Source organism: Centroberyx gerrardi, chromosome 14 (genome assembly GCF_048128805.1).
Source record: "Centroberyx gerrardi isolate f3 chromosome 14, fCenGer3.hap1.cur.20231027, whole genome shotgun sequence".
Lineage (NCBI taxonomy): Eukaryota > Metazoa > Chordata > Actinopteri > Beryciformes > Berycidae > Centroberyx > Centroberyx gerrardi.
This window is the reverse complement of record NC_136010.1, coordinates 22862480-22879678: the sequence shown is the minus strand read 5'-3', so window position 1 is coordinate 22879678 and position 17199 is coordinate 22862480. Positions and strand designations below refer to the sequence as shown.

At 40.9% G+C, this 17199-nt stretch overlaps 1 protein-coding gene across 1 annotated transcript; it reads left to right on the top strand.

The window, feature by feature from the left end:
• Window positions 1-394: 394 nt before the first annotated feature.
• Window positions 395-15212, top strand: tm9sf4 (transmembrane 9 superfamily protein member 4). The gene is made up of 18 exons (XM_071918697.2): window positions 395-430; window positions 1930-2040; window positions 2315-2414; window positions 2681-2837; window positions 3490-3634; window positions 5187-5310; window positions 7083-7204; window positions 8461-8572; window positions 8951-9021; window positions 9757-9889; window positions 10541-10622; window positions 10788-10863; window positions 11210-11293; window positions 12130-12305; window positions 12482-12545; window positions 12878-12997; window positions 13895-13984; window positions 14346-15212. Exons 1-18 carry the CDS (start codon window positions 395-397, stop codon window positions 14493-14495), a joined length of 1953 nt encoding a protein of 650 aa, XP_071774798.1. The 3' UTR covers window positions 14496-15212.
• The last annotated feature ends 1987 nt before the right edge of the window (window positions 15213-17199 follow it).

Below are 17199 nucleotides of genomic sequence, written 5' to 3'. Positions count from 1 at the left end.
TAGCCTACAATTTTATGACATGTTAAGCACATTCATTTATGGGTGTAGGCAAGGATGTAATGGAGGATGAACCCTGCTAAATTTAGCTTATCCACCTTTTATATGGCTGATATGAATCTTTATGACATGAATTTGCAGTATACATCATAGTAAGTAAATAATATTAAACTGATGAAGATAGGATCTTTTCAATTGGAAAAAGCATAGGTTACTCTTTCCTAAAAAATAGGATTATTTGTTGTTTATATTGGTGGTTGTTTAGCTTTATGACAGTCGAGGTCATAATTTGCTCACCTTTTATGTACCACTACATTTCTGGGTGTGTCATATCAAAAACAGAAAATTAATTAATTGGCTTAGGGGAAAAACCACAGCACTTCCTCTGACGTCACTAATGACACGTGTATTCAAGATGGCGGCAGCGGCTATGGTAAGTGGAAAAGCGAAATCTTTTTCTTCAAATCATTTCTCGCTTGTACTTTTTTAATTGAAATTAGCGATGAAGGCGTGACAGTGCAACGGTGGATGTTTACTTTGGTCGGAAAATAAACATTTAGAGTCGGCTATGTGTGGATTTATTGTCTTGGTTAAAATGAGTTTGCTACTGTATGAATGTTGACGATGTTGCTAGCCAGCTAAACTTAGCTACCTAGCTAGTTTGTCAGTCAGCTGTGGCTAATAATGTTCTGGTACCGGTTTGTTTCATTTCTCTGGTGTGTTAAACCATGCTGTCAGAGGACAAATAACCCTGTTCTCAGTTGTTAGGCTGTCATTTGCGGCACAGCAAGGAGAAGTTAGCTAACTTAACTTTGGCATTGCGTGTTAGCTATTAGCAACTCCGCCAACCAACGTAAGTCAGTGTTTAGGTTTTTGTCGGTAGAGCCGAAGGAATGTCAAGATGACAGCAGCAGACTACAAGAGGCTAACATAACGAACATAAGAGAACTAGAAGTGATTGGTCGAACATTTCTTTCTTAGCCTTTCTTAGCTTAGCTCTTGTGTTGTCTGTCAACTTATTTGTCGATGAGGCTAGAGCACTGCTTGCAGTTTCCTCCTTCACTGCCATTGCAGTAGCTTACATATTGAGCTAGCTAAGGTTTATTGGGTTGAATGGTTCTCCAGCTACTCAAGTAATTTTACTGATTTGTACGAGGTATTTTATTTGTCCTTGTGGCTAGGCAAATTTCATCCCAATTAAAGCTACTGCTGATAAATTTAATAGAATTTGGACAATAGTGTGATTGTGTATAGGGAAGTAACTAATGTCAAGGCTGGGCTTTAGTTTGTGCTTGTGCATATAGCTGGACTAAGTTATGTGTAATATTACAAACTACAGCTGACTGTTGCACTGACATTCAGCCTTTCACACAGGCTATCATACAGCCTCTGGTAGCAGCCCTGATTTATATTCCTGGAAAAACATATAAAGTCACTGAAATCTCATATTTGGCTTAAGAATATTGCTGATAAGCCAGACATCATAAACTGACAGAGTTTGTAGTGAAATTTGATGTGACCAAATCTCCCACACAGAAGGAGAAAGAAAGAACAGCACGTTTTGGCGAGAGGCCTAAATTGCTATAGATTAGCTTTTACCTGGTTGTGCGCATTTAGTTACATCATGAACGGGAATTGTTAGTTTCAGGTTTGCTTTGTCCAAGACAAAGGCATTTCTGACAGTACTTTATCTGAAGTGAGGGAATTCACATATCCTTTGTATTTTATGCGGTGTTAGTATTAATATTTTTCTGTAACATGAGGTGAGATGGTTTCCAATGGTTGTGTGGCAAATCCCACATGGATGTTCATCCATTATATGTTATTTGGCTAATATACACCTAATATGCAGCTGTTACAAGTTACTCCAGATCAGTTTCTTCTCTTTGTCTGGTCTGTGTTGTAAAATGTCTTGTGGTGTCTGTGCTGCAGGAGACGTGGTGGGCCTTGCTGCTGTTGTCCATGTTGCCTGCGGTCCGGCCCTTCTACGTCCCTGGTGTCGCTCCCCGGGACTTCCATGACAAGGAGACAGTAGATATTAAGGTAAGATTAAAATGCATATAATCCATATTGCCAGTCTTTTTGATAGTCACTTGTCTTTAACTGTTTAACTGATAGCTGAAACACCATCAATCAATTTGTCTGAAGCATTGCCCTATTTTGTTTTGGTTTCTTTATGCTTGATCAGACATTTAGTGATGATGATCGTTTCATTTTGGACTCCAGTCTATGGCTGGAGACATACCTGTCACAGGTGCAATTTTGCACATCACTATATCCATTGTCCAGTCAGTCTTTGGATCATTTGTTTTTTTAGGCAGTGAAGCTGACCAGCTCCCGTACCCAGCTCCCTTATGAATACTACTCGCTGCCTTTCTGTAAGCCAGGTTCTGTTTTCTACAAGGCAGAGAACCTGGGTAAGTGGACTCTCACTGCTACTCCACCCTGTGCATCACGTATCACGCTTCCTGGAAGTAGAATTGAGGCCCGCAAAGTTTTGGCTAATCTGTTTAGCCACTCAATCATGTATTGATTTGTGTTTTATTTTCTCCGTATTTGTCTAAAAGTATCACTGAGGTTTTTTTTCACCTCATCCCAATCAGGAAAAGCAAAATCAATTAACAATTTGCCAGCATGTTGCTGATTTTTATTTTTTTATTGACATATGTTTTTGTTAATGTAGGTGAGGTGCTACGGGGGGACCGTATTGTGAACACACTCTACAATGTTGCGATGAACCTGCCCAAGGATTGTGAGATGGTGTGCGACAAGAAAAAGCTCAGCATAGAGGAGAGCAAGCTGGTTGCTGAGCGAATCCAGGAGGAGTATTATGTTCACCTGTGAGTGTCCCGTCCTCATCACAGTTTCCATGAAGGGGTCCTTGCTGACCTAGACCCAGGGCCATGTGGAATACCACACATTAGATTCTTTTTAAGTAATAATTTTTGTCCCATGACCCCAAATAATTGGGGTCAGATTCAGATTGGCATGTGATCGTTTTATTGTCAGTGTATCACAACCTTTCTGTTTGAAATTGCACTTTTTCCCTTTGCCATGTCTATGGAAATCCTCAACTGATCTCTTTCTAGTCTATTTCTCCCTCAGTACAGATAACCAGGCAGGTGATCTTTCAGTTTCAGACAATTCATTAGACAATATCTTTAATGGAAGATCATTTTTCCTGCTTTTTTTTCTGCTCCCAAACACATCTCTGAGATAACCGCTTTCCTGTTGAAATGTAAGAGATTTATGTATTTATTCTTAGCCCCGCGACAGCAGGGGCTGTATGGATGGTATTGTCAGTCGGTTGGTCGCTCTGTCCACCACTTTTTGGGTCACGTGGCCCGCAGGGAGTGAGACTGCAGACTTTCAAGCGGGAGACCCGAGTTAGATTCCACAAAATTCAACATTTCGGGGCTGTTAGACTCTTAGTCTTGTTTTTAAGAATCAACATGTAGCAGCAAACTAACTGAAACGTCCTTGTTCTCTCAGTATTGCAGATAACCTGCCAGTTGCCACCAGGTTGGAGTTTTACCCCAACAGAGAGACAGCAGCAGAGGAGGAGCAGAAGAAGGACGTGGTGAAGGACGTCCAGTTTGAACATGGCTACAGACTGGGCTTTGCCGACAACAACAAGGTAGATTTTAGATCCTCCTGTCCTGACTAACGCATTGTTAAGATGGAGAGAATAGGTAAATAGCTGACCAAAAGACCTGGGGCCTCATTAATAAATGTTGCATTCGCACAAATCGGGGGTTGACAGATGCGTATGCCACTTTCCACACATAAGTTGGGAGTTATAAAAAAGAGACTTTTGGACACACTGTGAAATGGAGATTCCGATGGCAAAGCAGTGAAATAAAGTAAAATGTTCTAATGATCTTTCAGTCAATTCTTTATGCTCCATAGCAAATTACACAGACTTATAATATACCAGAGGGACATCCAAGCCTTAATAATGTATTTGTCTAAAAGCCATCTAGTTAGCCCAAAAAGCATCTCCCTATTTGCAGTGAACTTTGATTATGGGCTCATAAGTGGTGTGGTGTGACAAATCAAGGTGTTAAGCAATCGGACTGACTGTCACAGGCTTATACAAGGGCTTGCAATGATGATATATGATATGAATAATGATATGAATAATGCATTATTGCTGCTTTTGTGGTGCACAGAGGGCATCAGCAATGCTGAGCCGGGCACACAGACGTCCTCTTCAGCCACCAGTTGCAGCAGTTACTTCTATTTTTTTTTTGTTTGTTTGTTTTTTGAGTCAAACCAAATGAGTGTGAAATGTTGAATGCGTGGTTAGGTTCACTCTTTCCAAAAAGAAAAGACATTTAGGATACCTGGGTCACCCGCAGCAGTCTCATTTTCCTCTGATGCCATGTCGGACTCACCCTGTTTCTGGCACAATCCCAGTAATTAGAGTTTCCCCCATTATCGAGGCGAGACGTCCTTCAAGGGAGAGAGCTCCGGTGTCCCCTTCGCCCGGCCAGAGGCACTGACACTCTGTCGATGCGTAACAGTGTGCTTCTTGGCATCAACCTTTATATCAGACCATTTCTTTGTGTTTCCAAACGAGTCTGGCTCTTGGAGCTGGCAGCATCAACTGCTGCTGTGACATGTTGCCACTTGCCACTTAACAAATTTTTATGGTTGGTGATATTCAAACTAAGGCGACCAAACAATAGGTCTGCCTTCGCCTCATCGCAACCTCCCAACAAGCACTTCAGTTTCACACTCTGTGAAAATTGTCTTTGTAGTCTTGTGCTTCGCCATATAGAAATGTGTCCAGATGAACAAATGTGCATTGTTAGCATTTACAGATGGAAGTATCATACATACAGAGATGTATCCAGAAATACTGTATGTATTGGCTCATATATAAAAATATATACACGTCATGTGTATGTGCATATTGAGGTTGGGAATCCTGACTGCACTTTCGCAGGACTGGCAGGCACAACAGGATTTGCCAGCAGTACTAGAAATACCACAGAAGTAAATTCTTTGGATGATGTAGCCCACTTGTAAGAACTAAAGTGACAGGTTTGCTTTTGCTTCTGTCAAAATCACTAGAAATACAAGCAGAGTGGATTTTTTGGGGAGCGTTAGTCCACTTAATTTTAACAAGAGGGGGTTTGCCAACATGCAGCGTACTAATCTGTGTTTTCTTTTCTCCCTCCCAGTTCTATCTCCACAACCACCTGTCCTTCATCCTGTACTACCACAGGGAGAAGCTGGAGCAGGGGGATGACCACGACTACAGGGTGGTGCGATTCGAGGTCGTGCCCCAGAGCGTCAAGGTAGATGGTAAGTGACAATGCACCCTATTGAGTGGCTGGAGGTCGTGGAACATTCATATAGTGTCAGAAAGGTACCGTTCCAGTTGAAGGAGGAAGGACAGTTGTTTCCATTTTCATGTTTATTTCAGTTGTGAGGTTGGTCTTATATTTTATTCTAACAGGCATTTAAGTGGTCTTTAAAGATCTTAAATTTAACTTGATGAAGCTTGCTGACATCCTGTTATAGGGCTGCACAATTAATCGTAGATATCACGATTAATGTGTTTCCATTGAAGTGTTTGTTTAATTTTCAGTTCTCCTGAACATCCCGGTTTGGTATATCAAACGCTCCCATTACGCATGACCAATCACAACCTTTGAATGTGCAATGTGCACCCATGTGACCAAAACAGTAGTTAAGATGGAGAAGCAGACAGCTCATGTGGAAAAGAAAGAGAGAAACCTTACATAGACTGTCTTTGGCAAAATGTACCAACAAGTAGTGTGTAAAAGAATAGATTGACCCGTTAGAGAGGAAAAGCCTTCTCCCAAGTCTGAAAGTCACAATGTTACTTTAGTTCTTAAGTGTGGATCATCATCTGTCATTTGGAGATGCTGTGGTTTTAAACCAAATGATGACAAACAAGGACAGATTATGTGAAAAGGTTTGCCTCAGGGTTATAGTCACGGCCCAAAGTAATAAAGTAGTAATTATTAATTTGAAATTTATAAATAAGGATCACAAGAGTAACACAGTAAGAGTGAAATCAGGACTTTGGAGCTGCTGCTTCTTTGAGAAATACTGCACTGAAAAAAGTGAAGATATTTGTTAATGGAAAAAAGTGCAATAAAATAATTTGGTTTCCTGAAACTGAGACAAATTATCATGATTAATAATCACTATCACAATATTTAGCAAAATAATCAGTGCCATTTTTGCCATAATCATGCAACCCTACCATATTACCATGATATTCATTGATCCATCATTTGCTCATTGTTATCTCCAAAACAGAATGGAATAGTGTCTTCATTAACACATAACTGGTTTCATAATACAGAAAAAGGCAGCAAGATGGCATCAATTGTGGCATCCAGAGTTCAATCAGGACAAACTAGGTTGAATGCTCAAATGAAAACTTTATTCAGAAGCGAAACATGATGGAAACTTTGGCGTAAGCTCCATGGTGAAACTCCTCTCATTCATGAAGTTAGGAGCACATCTGTGGATGGACGTAGGAATTAGGATGTCCCCCTGGGGAGTTCCTCTGGGGGTGGAGGAGGGGCGAGGGTAAGCACAGGACTGGAATGACAGCAGCATATAGCATAGTTCTGTGAGTAGCACAATAGCGTAGTAGGTGACGTGTTTATACTCCCGGCCACTTAGACGATTGGTTCTCTGAAAAAGAGAGCGAAAGTGACAGCTCTGATTGGTTCTCTGGAAAAAGAGGGAAAGTATTTGCCAACTCTGATTGGGTAAAGAGAAAGCATGAATGAAACTAGAGAGAGGTGGGTGGTTTTAGGTAGTCTCCCTGATTGAACTTGCATATAAACTTCACTACTACAAGTATCAGTAGACAAAGCCACATACCCTGTATTCTCAAGGTTGTGGGTGTGAGTCCAGCTCAGGACATCATTTCATCCCTTACCAGATGCAAAGCATCTACTCTCACGCTGCCACCTTTGCTGTCATTCTCCACTAATAAGTCCAATAAAGCTGAGAAGATACAAACCACCTTTAAAAATGCCTCCCTCGCTTCCCATATAATACTAACTTGTTGTGTCTCTCTGTATTCTCAGACCTGAAGCCTGTTGATGGTGAGAAGACTTGCACCCTGCCTGAGGCTAGCGGCTCCGCCCCCCAGGAGATCGACCCGACCAAGGAGAACGAGGTCCTCTTCACCTACTCCGTCAAGTGGATGGTCAGTGACTGCAGCGTAGACTCTCACCTAACCTGAAACATCCTGTAGCCAGGAGTCAGACCAGTTTGTGACTGATCTCTGAATCAGTTCCCCAAGTCCCCAGAAAGTCAAGTGTTTAATTAAGCTGTGTTTTTCAGTTCCCCAAGCCCAAAAGACATGTTTAATTAGTCTTTATCCCTGTGACTGTCTCAGTGCAAGCTCATTTTGGTCTGTACTCTTCCTACTTACCTTGCCTGCTTAATAGGTCTTCTTATGTGTATGCCTTTGCCTGTTTGCAACCGTGAACCTCGGACCCAAGTCTGCAACATTTCATCCATGAGAGACTGCACAAATGCCTTACTATTTTCACTACATATTTCACACCCCAAATTCTGTCTGGCCACAACAGTATTGTCTCCTTCTCTTTCTTCCTTCTAGCCTCTTCCTAACTACTGCTAAACCCTAAGCCACACTTTCTCATCGTTGGGCTGCAGTCCCCTGCTATGAAAAAAATCCTAATCAAACTAAAATGTCTGTAATAACCATATTGTCATTTTCACTTGAAAAACGACAGCCAAAAGCTTTAGGAGTACACAGAGAGAGTGAAAACTATGCAGCAGCTGTGCTGAAGAAGAGCTCACAACTTGATTTCCGTCCCACTGAGGGACTAAATAGATTAGATTAGATCAGATGAAACTCTAATTATCCCTGTGGGGAAATCGGGTCATTTCAGCAGCAAAGAATATGATATAGGTAAAAATAGAGCAAATACAGAGTATTGAAGATAATACAACAAGTAATTACCACAAAGTAAAGAACATAGAGGATAATACAACAAATAAATAAAGACACAGCATCTTCATTGACACATTTTGCAGTTTACAGATCTACATCTGACAGCATATACACAGGGTGTGCAAAACGTTTATATTTGGCTCTCCTGCATTATTAGATTTTCAGAGTATACAGATGGACGAACATATGTATAGAATGTCCAGATGTGCAAATGTGTCACTGCCCGTCACAGGAATTTTCTGACCTCAAAATTGGGTTACCCTGCCATAAGCCCCAAGCTCTGTGTTTGCTGTATAATATTTTGTAGATGGGATGTGGGGGGATAATTTTGGTTCTGAAACTCAGGTTTGCTCCTGTGCCCATTCTGGGATTTCTAGCATTTAGACATTTTTCTAGCTGTGTCAGTTTTCAAGCTGTCGGGGCTATCACAACTAAATGAATGTAAAGGAAACACTGCTGAGCCTCTTATCTCCTCTGTGTAGAACAGCCAGGTGAAGTGGGCCTCTCGATGGGACACGTACCTGACCATGAGCGACGTCCAGATCCACTGGTTCTCCATCGTCAACTCTGTGGTGGTCGTCTTCTTCTTGTCCGGTATGTCCCTTCTTTGGTTATCTGACAAATCCTGTCTAACTAAGCTGTCGTCTACTATCATTATGTGCTGAGTTTGTCACCAGACCTGTGGTGGAAATGACCTTATGGATGGTAACTGCACTTCATAGGCCTCTAATCAAAGGTGTAAATGGTGATAAATCTGCAATATCTAAAACTTGTATGGAAATATATAGAACTTTAAATTGGAGCCTTGACCTCATGCTCTGTTTATAAGACACTTGGACTCCTTGGACACTTTTCCTCCTGTGTAAATGGGATTCAAATCTTTAGGTTGATGACAGCATGTGAAATGTTGAGATTTCTGTCTTTCTCCCTGACTGATTTCCTACCTCTCCTGCCCTGCCTTCTCCATGTCAGGTATTCTGAGTATGATCATTATCCGGACCTTGAGGAAGGACATCGCCAACTACAATAGAGAAGATGACATAGTAAGGAAATACACACTCAGCAGAAGAAATTACATTACATTTGTTGGCTTGTGCATAGGGATGCAGCAATTGACCAGTCAGTTAATCAAGCTTTAAAATGCCACGGTTTTCTAACTAAACATTTCAGAACTTATGGTATCTCTGTAGTATTACAGCGTTCATCAATTACTTTCTGTTTGAAAAAGTCCCTCCAAAATGGCGTGTCCATCTAATCTAGTCCAGACAAAGTTAAAGTATTCGAGGCGTCTTCCAGTCATTGTGGGGTATCTGTCTGAGTCATCAGAAGATGTTTGGTGCAGACATTTACTTCCTGTTTGCTCATCCCTGTCTGTATTGATTAAACGTTTTTTTTAATTAAATTATAGGCTAGAATAAAACTTAATTATAAAATGCTCATTTGATTTTCCATGTCCTTAGTGTAGTAAAAATAAATTCTACATAATATTCATAAAACCGTGAAACTGTGATTTTTTTTTTTTCCTCACATTATAATCACACCATCAAACTCAAACCGTTGCTTCCCTACTTGTGCAAATCTTTGGGGAGAGATTGCATCGAAAGTCTCCTAGAAAACCTATGCATGTGAATTAAATTGATTTTAGTGCAATTGATTTTGTCTGATTGAAATCAGTTTCGGGTTATCATATTTGTTCAGGTATATGTTACAGATTTTTACATGTTCTAGATCAGTGTGTACACCAGGGATTTGACCAAATCTTTCTCCTCCCTCACCAGGAGGACACCATGGAGGAGTCGGGATGGAAGAATGTTCACGGTGATGTCTTCAGGCCGCCTCAGTATCCCATGATCCTCAGCTCTCTGCTGGGCTCAGGCATCCAGCTCTTCTGCATGATCCTAATTGTCATCTGTGAGTTTGTTTCTTATATCATCAGTGTTCCTGTATATCTGAAGAGTTAACTTTTCAGATATACTTTTCAGAAATTAAAAAAAAAAATCTATCAGGCTAGTGTATAAAAAAGAGTCTTTAAAAGAGACTTTAAATATGATGCAGACTTGGCCATTATATCTAGTGGCAAGTTGTTTTAGAGTTTAGAGGCTCTGACTGTAAAACCCCAATCTTCCTTTGGTCCTCGGTCTGAATTGACGCTTGCTCTATTCTTGCTCTGATTTTATGTCGCTGAGGATAAGCACGTTGGTAAAAGACTAAAACGTAAAATGTAAATTGCATAAAAATGAAGGAAATAGCTGTAAAAGTTATCTGCAGGACACAGGAGATAAATATACAGTTGTCCTTTGTAGCTTTGGACGCTCTCCTGTGCCTTAATGAGTATAACATTGTCCTGTGTTGTAGCCTCAATTCTAAATAGAATAGAAAAAGCCATAGAAATAGAATGATTGTGTTGAGAAAGCTGCATATTCTGTTTTATGTGTTGCATGTCTGATTTGTTGATTGATGTACTGTGTCCTGCTACCCTGCTGTTATGTCTGTCTCATGTGAGGCCATGCTTGCTGTAATCTACAAAATGTATTGTGGTATTGACTATCATTTGTGTTGTAGTTGTGGCCATGTTGGGGATGTTGTCTCCATCCAGTAGAGGAGCCTTGATGACCACTGCTTGCTTCCTCTTCATGTTCATGGGGTAAGATCCATATTTATGTCTCTGTTAAGGTTCCTTATAGCAGGGAAACCAAAGCAGATGTCAGGAAGTAGGAAGTAACCAAGTTTCAAATTGTGTTTTTCATATTTTCCATTTTTTTATTTCCTTTGATATAACGCTGCTTATGCTTGTTTGTCTCTCCTCCAGTGTATTTGGTGGCTACTTCGCTGGCAGACTGTACCGCACACTGAAAGGCCACCGGTGGAAGAAGGGAGCGTTTTGTGTGAGTGCATAATAAGTTAAACACCAGTGTGGGATGTTAATTTACTCATACACATAGATTTGTGCAAAAGAGGATGTATGATATGCAACTTTGTCAATATATTTTTCACTAGTGCATAGCAGTTGTTTGTTGATGTTACTACATACGATGCAGTGTTTCCCATACAATGTTAATATTTGGTGGCCTGCCCAGGTAAATTAACAGCCCACCAAGTACATTTTTGCTTTGGATTAATTTTGGGTGTGAAGCCAGAGGTTCTCACTGATGGTAGTTTTCAGACAATCTAGATTTAATGCTGAAAGCGTGTTAGTGAACTACGAGTGTTGTTGTGTTTTGTCTCCTGCAGACGGCAACTTTGTATCCTGCAGTGGTTTTCGGAATCTGCTTCGTCCTCAACTGTTTCATCTGGGGAGAACACTCCTCCGGGGCGGTGAGTTTTATGACTCAGACACACTGTGTTCAGCTCAGTGTAAATACAGAAAGCAAATTAGGAAACGGCAAGCTAGAATGCAAATTACAATACAATTTGAGGTGAAGGTAATGTACCCTAAAACACTTTAACACTTAAAAACCAGCTAATGCTGATGTACCTTGCATATCTGGGCCCATTTTGTTGTTGTTTGCTGTATTTTTATTATTCCGGTGGATAAGTGGCCAAACGTAGACAACATGACGAATCACAGAGCAAGGGCTTCTTTCCAGACTCACCATTTTGCACCAACGTTCAACAATCATACCAGGAGAAATCCAATGTAGAAGAGGCAGAGATGCCAATTTTTCCACTGACAGTAGCCTCAATAGACCGGAATGCAATGCAGCCACAAGACATGTTTTGAGTAAGGGGCGTGACTCGCTTTTTCTCGACTGGAAAAACTAGCCCCCAGGCTCTAAGTATCTTTATCGCTATTGCTCTTTCCACCTATATATATATAACCCACCACTGAATAGAACAAGTTCAGGTACATTCTCTGGGGGTTGTCGAAAGGCATTCTGGGAAATGTAGGAAATCACTAACTGAAGTCAAAGTAGCCGAGGCATGTTCAGGGAAAGTGAGTACAACAAAAAGGTAAATTACAACACTTCATCACAAAAGAACTCCTGGAATGCCTCGAACATCATAGATTGCTAAGTAGTAGAGTAAGAGTATCTGAGCGTGGAGTTTTCCTCTTAACTTCTTTGCTTTTAATCATCAACACAAGCAGATGGATTTGAAGCACCATACCCTCATCTTTGGGTAATTCTTCTTCTCCCCTCTCATCACCTCAGGTTCCCTTCACCACCATGCTGGCCCTGCTGTGTATGTGGTTCGGCATCTCCATGCCCCTGGTCTACCTGGGCTACTACTTCGGCTTCCGCAAGCAGCCGTATGACAACCCCGTACGCACCAACCAGATCCCTCGGCAGGTCCCAGAGCAGCGCTGGTACATGAACAAGTTTGTTGGGTGAGTGCTGAGCCAATCTAACACCCCGCCCGCTCTTAATGTTCAACCAATTACTGTGATGCTCTCAAGTAAACAGCTGGTGACCGCGATGTATGGAAAGACCATGTATAATGTCACAGGGATTGAAATGCGTTGAAAACTTTTTGTCCAAACATGTTTTCTTTTATTTCCACTAGAATCCTGATGGCAGGGATCCTGCCGTTTGGCGCCATGTTCATCGAGCTCTTCTTCATCTTCAGTGTGAGTACAACAGCTCTGCTCCTCATTTATTGTGATGAATTATAAGTCAAAGCCCCTTTGATGTGTACTTTGTAGGCATCTGTTTGTGCTTGTGTGTTGTTGTACTTCTATCCATAACTTTATACAGGAAGAAAGGTCCTAAAATGAAATTGGCTAGAACCAGTTGTCAGCCTTCACTTTGAAAAGGACCCCCTTTAGAGTGAGGGTGGGGTTACAGTTAGTGTCAGCCATTTAGTAGTTGGGTTTAGAAGTTAGGGAATTGATGTAAACCGATGCAATATTCCTCACATGTATAGTAACGTAAACATATATGTGTGTGTTGCCACCTACAGGCCATCTGGGAGAATCAGTTCTATTACCTTTTTGGGTTCCTGTTTCTGGTCTTCATCATCCTGGTTGTCTCCTGCTCCCAGATCAGCATTGTCATGGTTTACTTCCAGCTCTGTGCAGAGGTAAGCACGTCTAGGCTAGGCTTGAACACACATACCTAGAATTATACAAGCTGTAAATTTTCCTTATAGATCTGTTTCAGTTGCACAAAAAAGTGTTTGATGCACGGATAACTAACTGTTATTTTTAATCAAGAGGAGATTAGAAGAGAAGAGATTAAGGAAACATTGTTATCACAGTAATGTCAATCGCATTGAATGTTTGTTACCTGCTGATTCACATTCATTAAGAAGTAATATTAAAAGTGAAAATCCACCCAAAAATGCTTTAACACTGTTAAAAAAGACGTCGGCTAGCTAGCTATATTTATTTGCTCTTCCGCCCACCTTTGATTGAAAGCAACAAGTTCACACCCTGTCTCAGGGTTGTCAGAAGTCATTCTGGGAAATGTAGAAAATCACTAACTGAAGTAGACAAGGCAGGTTGAGGGTAAGTGGATACAGCAAAAAAGTAAATTACAACACTTTATCACAAAATAACTAATACACTGAACATCACAGATTGATGATATTTAACACTGTAAGAGTATCTGAGGGTGATTTTTTTTTCCTTGAATGAGTACTGTACAAATTAGTTATAAGTGTTTAGCTTTAAGGTGTCCACAACATTGAAATATTGGATTCTTACAGTGGTATAAATCAAGTTTTATAGTCGTTTATAAACGTTTTTATTCTTGTTATGAATTGTTTGGTCTGATTCTACTTAGAAAAAAATTGGCATGCACAGATGTTAGACAGTTCGTGGTATTTTGGAGTTGGAGTTAAGAACTGGTAGCAGAACCAGTGTCTGTATTGAAAAATCCTTAACAGTATGTAGTCCCACCAGTCCTACCTGAACCTTATCTCAGTCATGTACCCACACTCTAAGTGCTATTTTTCTCTGTTTGTGCTCTCCAACAGGACTACCGGTGGTGGTGGAGAACGTTCCTGGTGTCAGGAGGCTCAGCCTTCTACGTCCTTGTTTACGCCATTTTCTACTTTGTCAACAAGGTAAAGGTCCCAGGACTGTTGAGACATCTGACGAGGCCACAACAAACTGTTCTCTGATTCTGCTGCAGCTAATGTGAAGCTTGCTGCTGCAGGAATCATGTTTTTCAGTTGAATATTTTGTTATGAATAAATGTTAACCAATCATTGGAAATTATATATTCTCATATATAAGTTCCTCTTGGAAAAAAAACCCATTAAAAAGAAAAGACTTACATGAAAGATAATTGGTGATGAGAAAAAATGAAGTGTTTGAAAAATGGCGGTCAATGGTGAAAATAGTCTGAAATGGTTGTATTAGCCAATATTAAAAAAAAAAAGATGGACAGCACTGACATTGATTCTTCTTCTCTTTTCTCTGCAGTTGGACATAGTGGAGTTCATCCCTTCCCTCCTGTACTTTGGCTACACGACACTGATGGTCCTGTCTTTCTGGCTGCTAACAGGCACAATTGGCTTCTACGCAGCCTACATGTTCATCAGGAAAATCTATGCTGCCGTCAAGATTGACTGAGTCGTCACTGTTGCTGCTGTCCTTTGTTTTTCGTTTTGATTTTTTGCCACATCCTGTTTTTTTAATATATTTTTTTTATTCTTCATGTCCAGCAAGCACTGACTTGTGTACAGAAGGAAGCGTGAGGTGGGCTTTTTATGGTGCGACAGCTCCACCCACTGGTCTGAGGGGGAAGAACAGCAAGATGGCAGCATCGGCCGTGCTGTTTCTCTCTTTCTCTCCCCCTCCCTCCTTTCCTCCCTTCTTTACCAGACAGAGACACAGAGTGAATTTTCCTCTGACGGGACAATTCATGTATTCTGCTGGTTCACCTTGCACACAACACAATGGGCCAAAGTATGTCAAGTGATGGTCTCTGTACATTTTTGTTTTGTCTTTTCGTGCGTGTTTTGAGTTGGGCGAGCCTAACTTATCCAGGTTTTTATTTTTTTCTTCCCATTTATCTCAGAATTCACTTGTTTTAAATCTGTTTCCAGGAAGGTATTTTCATCATACTTTACATGAATTCTGTCTTTACTTTTTTCCTGTTTCTCTCTGTTTTCAAATGTAGTTTTCGGTTTTGTTTAATTTCAGAGACTTTTATGATCAGAGGAAGGTTGGGGGGTCAAACTGTGGTTATGGCGTTAAGTTTGTTGGGTTGAGCTCATATGGAAATTATGCTGGGAAATTCTACATTGTAACATGAGAAAGGATATTAAAATGTTCTATTATTTTTTACTGCAGTTTCCATGTCCTGGTGTGACCATTTTAACCACAACTGCAATCAAAATATCAGTTTCTCCTTCCAAAACAATGGTCTCTCTTTAATGTTGAAATATTGGTCCACTTGCCCTAAATGATACTGAACGCCATTGAGAAGGAATGTGCTAAAGTATGTGAACCCATTGCCCTGAATCAATGGTCTATAGTGCTTGAGTGAAGCCACTGGCGCTAGAGAAAAGGAAATGCTATGGAATCAAAACCTGTAAATGTTGAGGAGGCGTAATCTTTTGTTCTGGAAATGTATATGGTCTTTTGTCTACAACACAGTATGTCTATGAAGCTTTTCCAGCAGTCACTTGCAAAAATGTAAATTTTTCCCATCATTGACCATGCCATCAGTGTAGCCTTAGCAGTGCTGTTGGTCTGCTGAACTATGCATATAAGGAAGGGGGTGCAAAATCGCTGTTTGTAATGTTGATTTCGAAGGATCCTTTTTGTTGAAGAATGATGCTTCATTTCGGATACTCCACTGAGTTTGATTCAAATGTACGATACATTGTTTTGTGTACATCACAGAAAGTAATTTTTGAAAGCCAGCCGGATCTATATCTTGCTGGCTCCATGTGTTTCTACCAACAGAGGTAGTTGTCATTCAGACAGTACTTGGGTCTCTCAGGATGATCATTCTGCAATTTGATACTGTAGGAGGATTCTGTTTCTTCATGTGCTGAACTGTGTTGTATTCTCACTGGATGACGCATAACTGCAGAGTATTGAAGTGCAACCCACGGTGTTCTTAATAGATCTATACAGTAGGGTTCGCCCGATATGGGTTTTTCAAGGCGTTATGTTATTCTGTGCCAATATTCAAAAAATGTTAATTTAATACAACTATTACATATTTCCCCAAAATGTTTTATTGGCAGGGCCGACAAGCTTCTCAAACCGCATTTAGACCATGGGACACTGATGTCCACTGAAGCCCAGGCTAATAATACCATTGATGCATATTTGTGGAACATAAATGTGGCATGAGAATCAATTCAGGTCAAGGGCTTCCCATAAACAGCCGGCATAGTATTGATCAATTATACAATATGTAATCAAGCAAACTGCATCATATCCATCACATCAGGTAGACGACACTGACTGGCCAATATCGGTCTGACCCTACTGTACAAGCCACAGTACTGTACAGCCATTCTCTGCTGCCTTGAGACAGACGCAGGCAGCTTGCAGATCCTAAACTTGCTCTGGATGTAGAAGGCCACATGGTGATCGTCCTGCAGAGCGCCGGGCCAGCAGCCTATACATGGCATCATACACGAAGATATTTGATTGGCCAGCTGCTCACTACTTACTTAACCATTGATCTTAATGATGATGTACTTCAATGTAGAGTTACTAAGAAGGATTTTCAAGAGACTGACTAGCCACCATTACGATGTTTTCCTACTGTTTTCCCCCCCTAGTCAGTGGCAGATGTTTGTAACTCAATCCTGAGACAAAAAGCATCCACTAAGGCTAAATTCCAACGAGCTGTAAGGACCTGAAGGCTCCAGGGAACATGAGACGTTTTCATCAAGCAACTGAAGCTTCTCCTAAACTGATAACAGTACTTACTTAAGTGTGATTAAAGCAGCTGACATCGGAGCTCTTTGAGCCAAACCCTGTTCCTCTGGCAAGTTTTCCACAAACCTAAACCCGCACAGGGTGTAGGTAAATATTTATCACGAGCGTTACCGTCAAATTGATTTCAGTCGAGGACCTTAAGAGCATCACTTGATAGTTTTTGAGCGGTAGGCGGGTTTTGCACAGAACAGAAATAAAGAGTTGGTTTGTGAGTGCCGGGCTGTACAGAGGAGAGACAGGTGCCTAGATCAACCCTGATTCTCCAGGGGTGAAACAGTTACAGTGAACCACTGAATGAATGAATGACTGATCCTCCTCTGCCCCCACTCCCCCCCCCCCCCTTCCTTTCTTCATTATGACCTGCCTCATA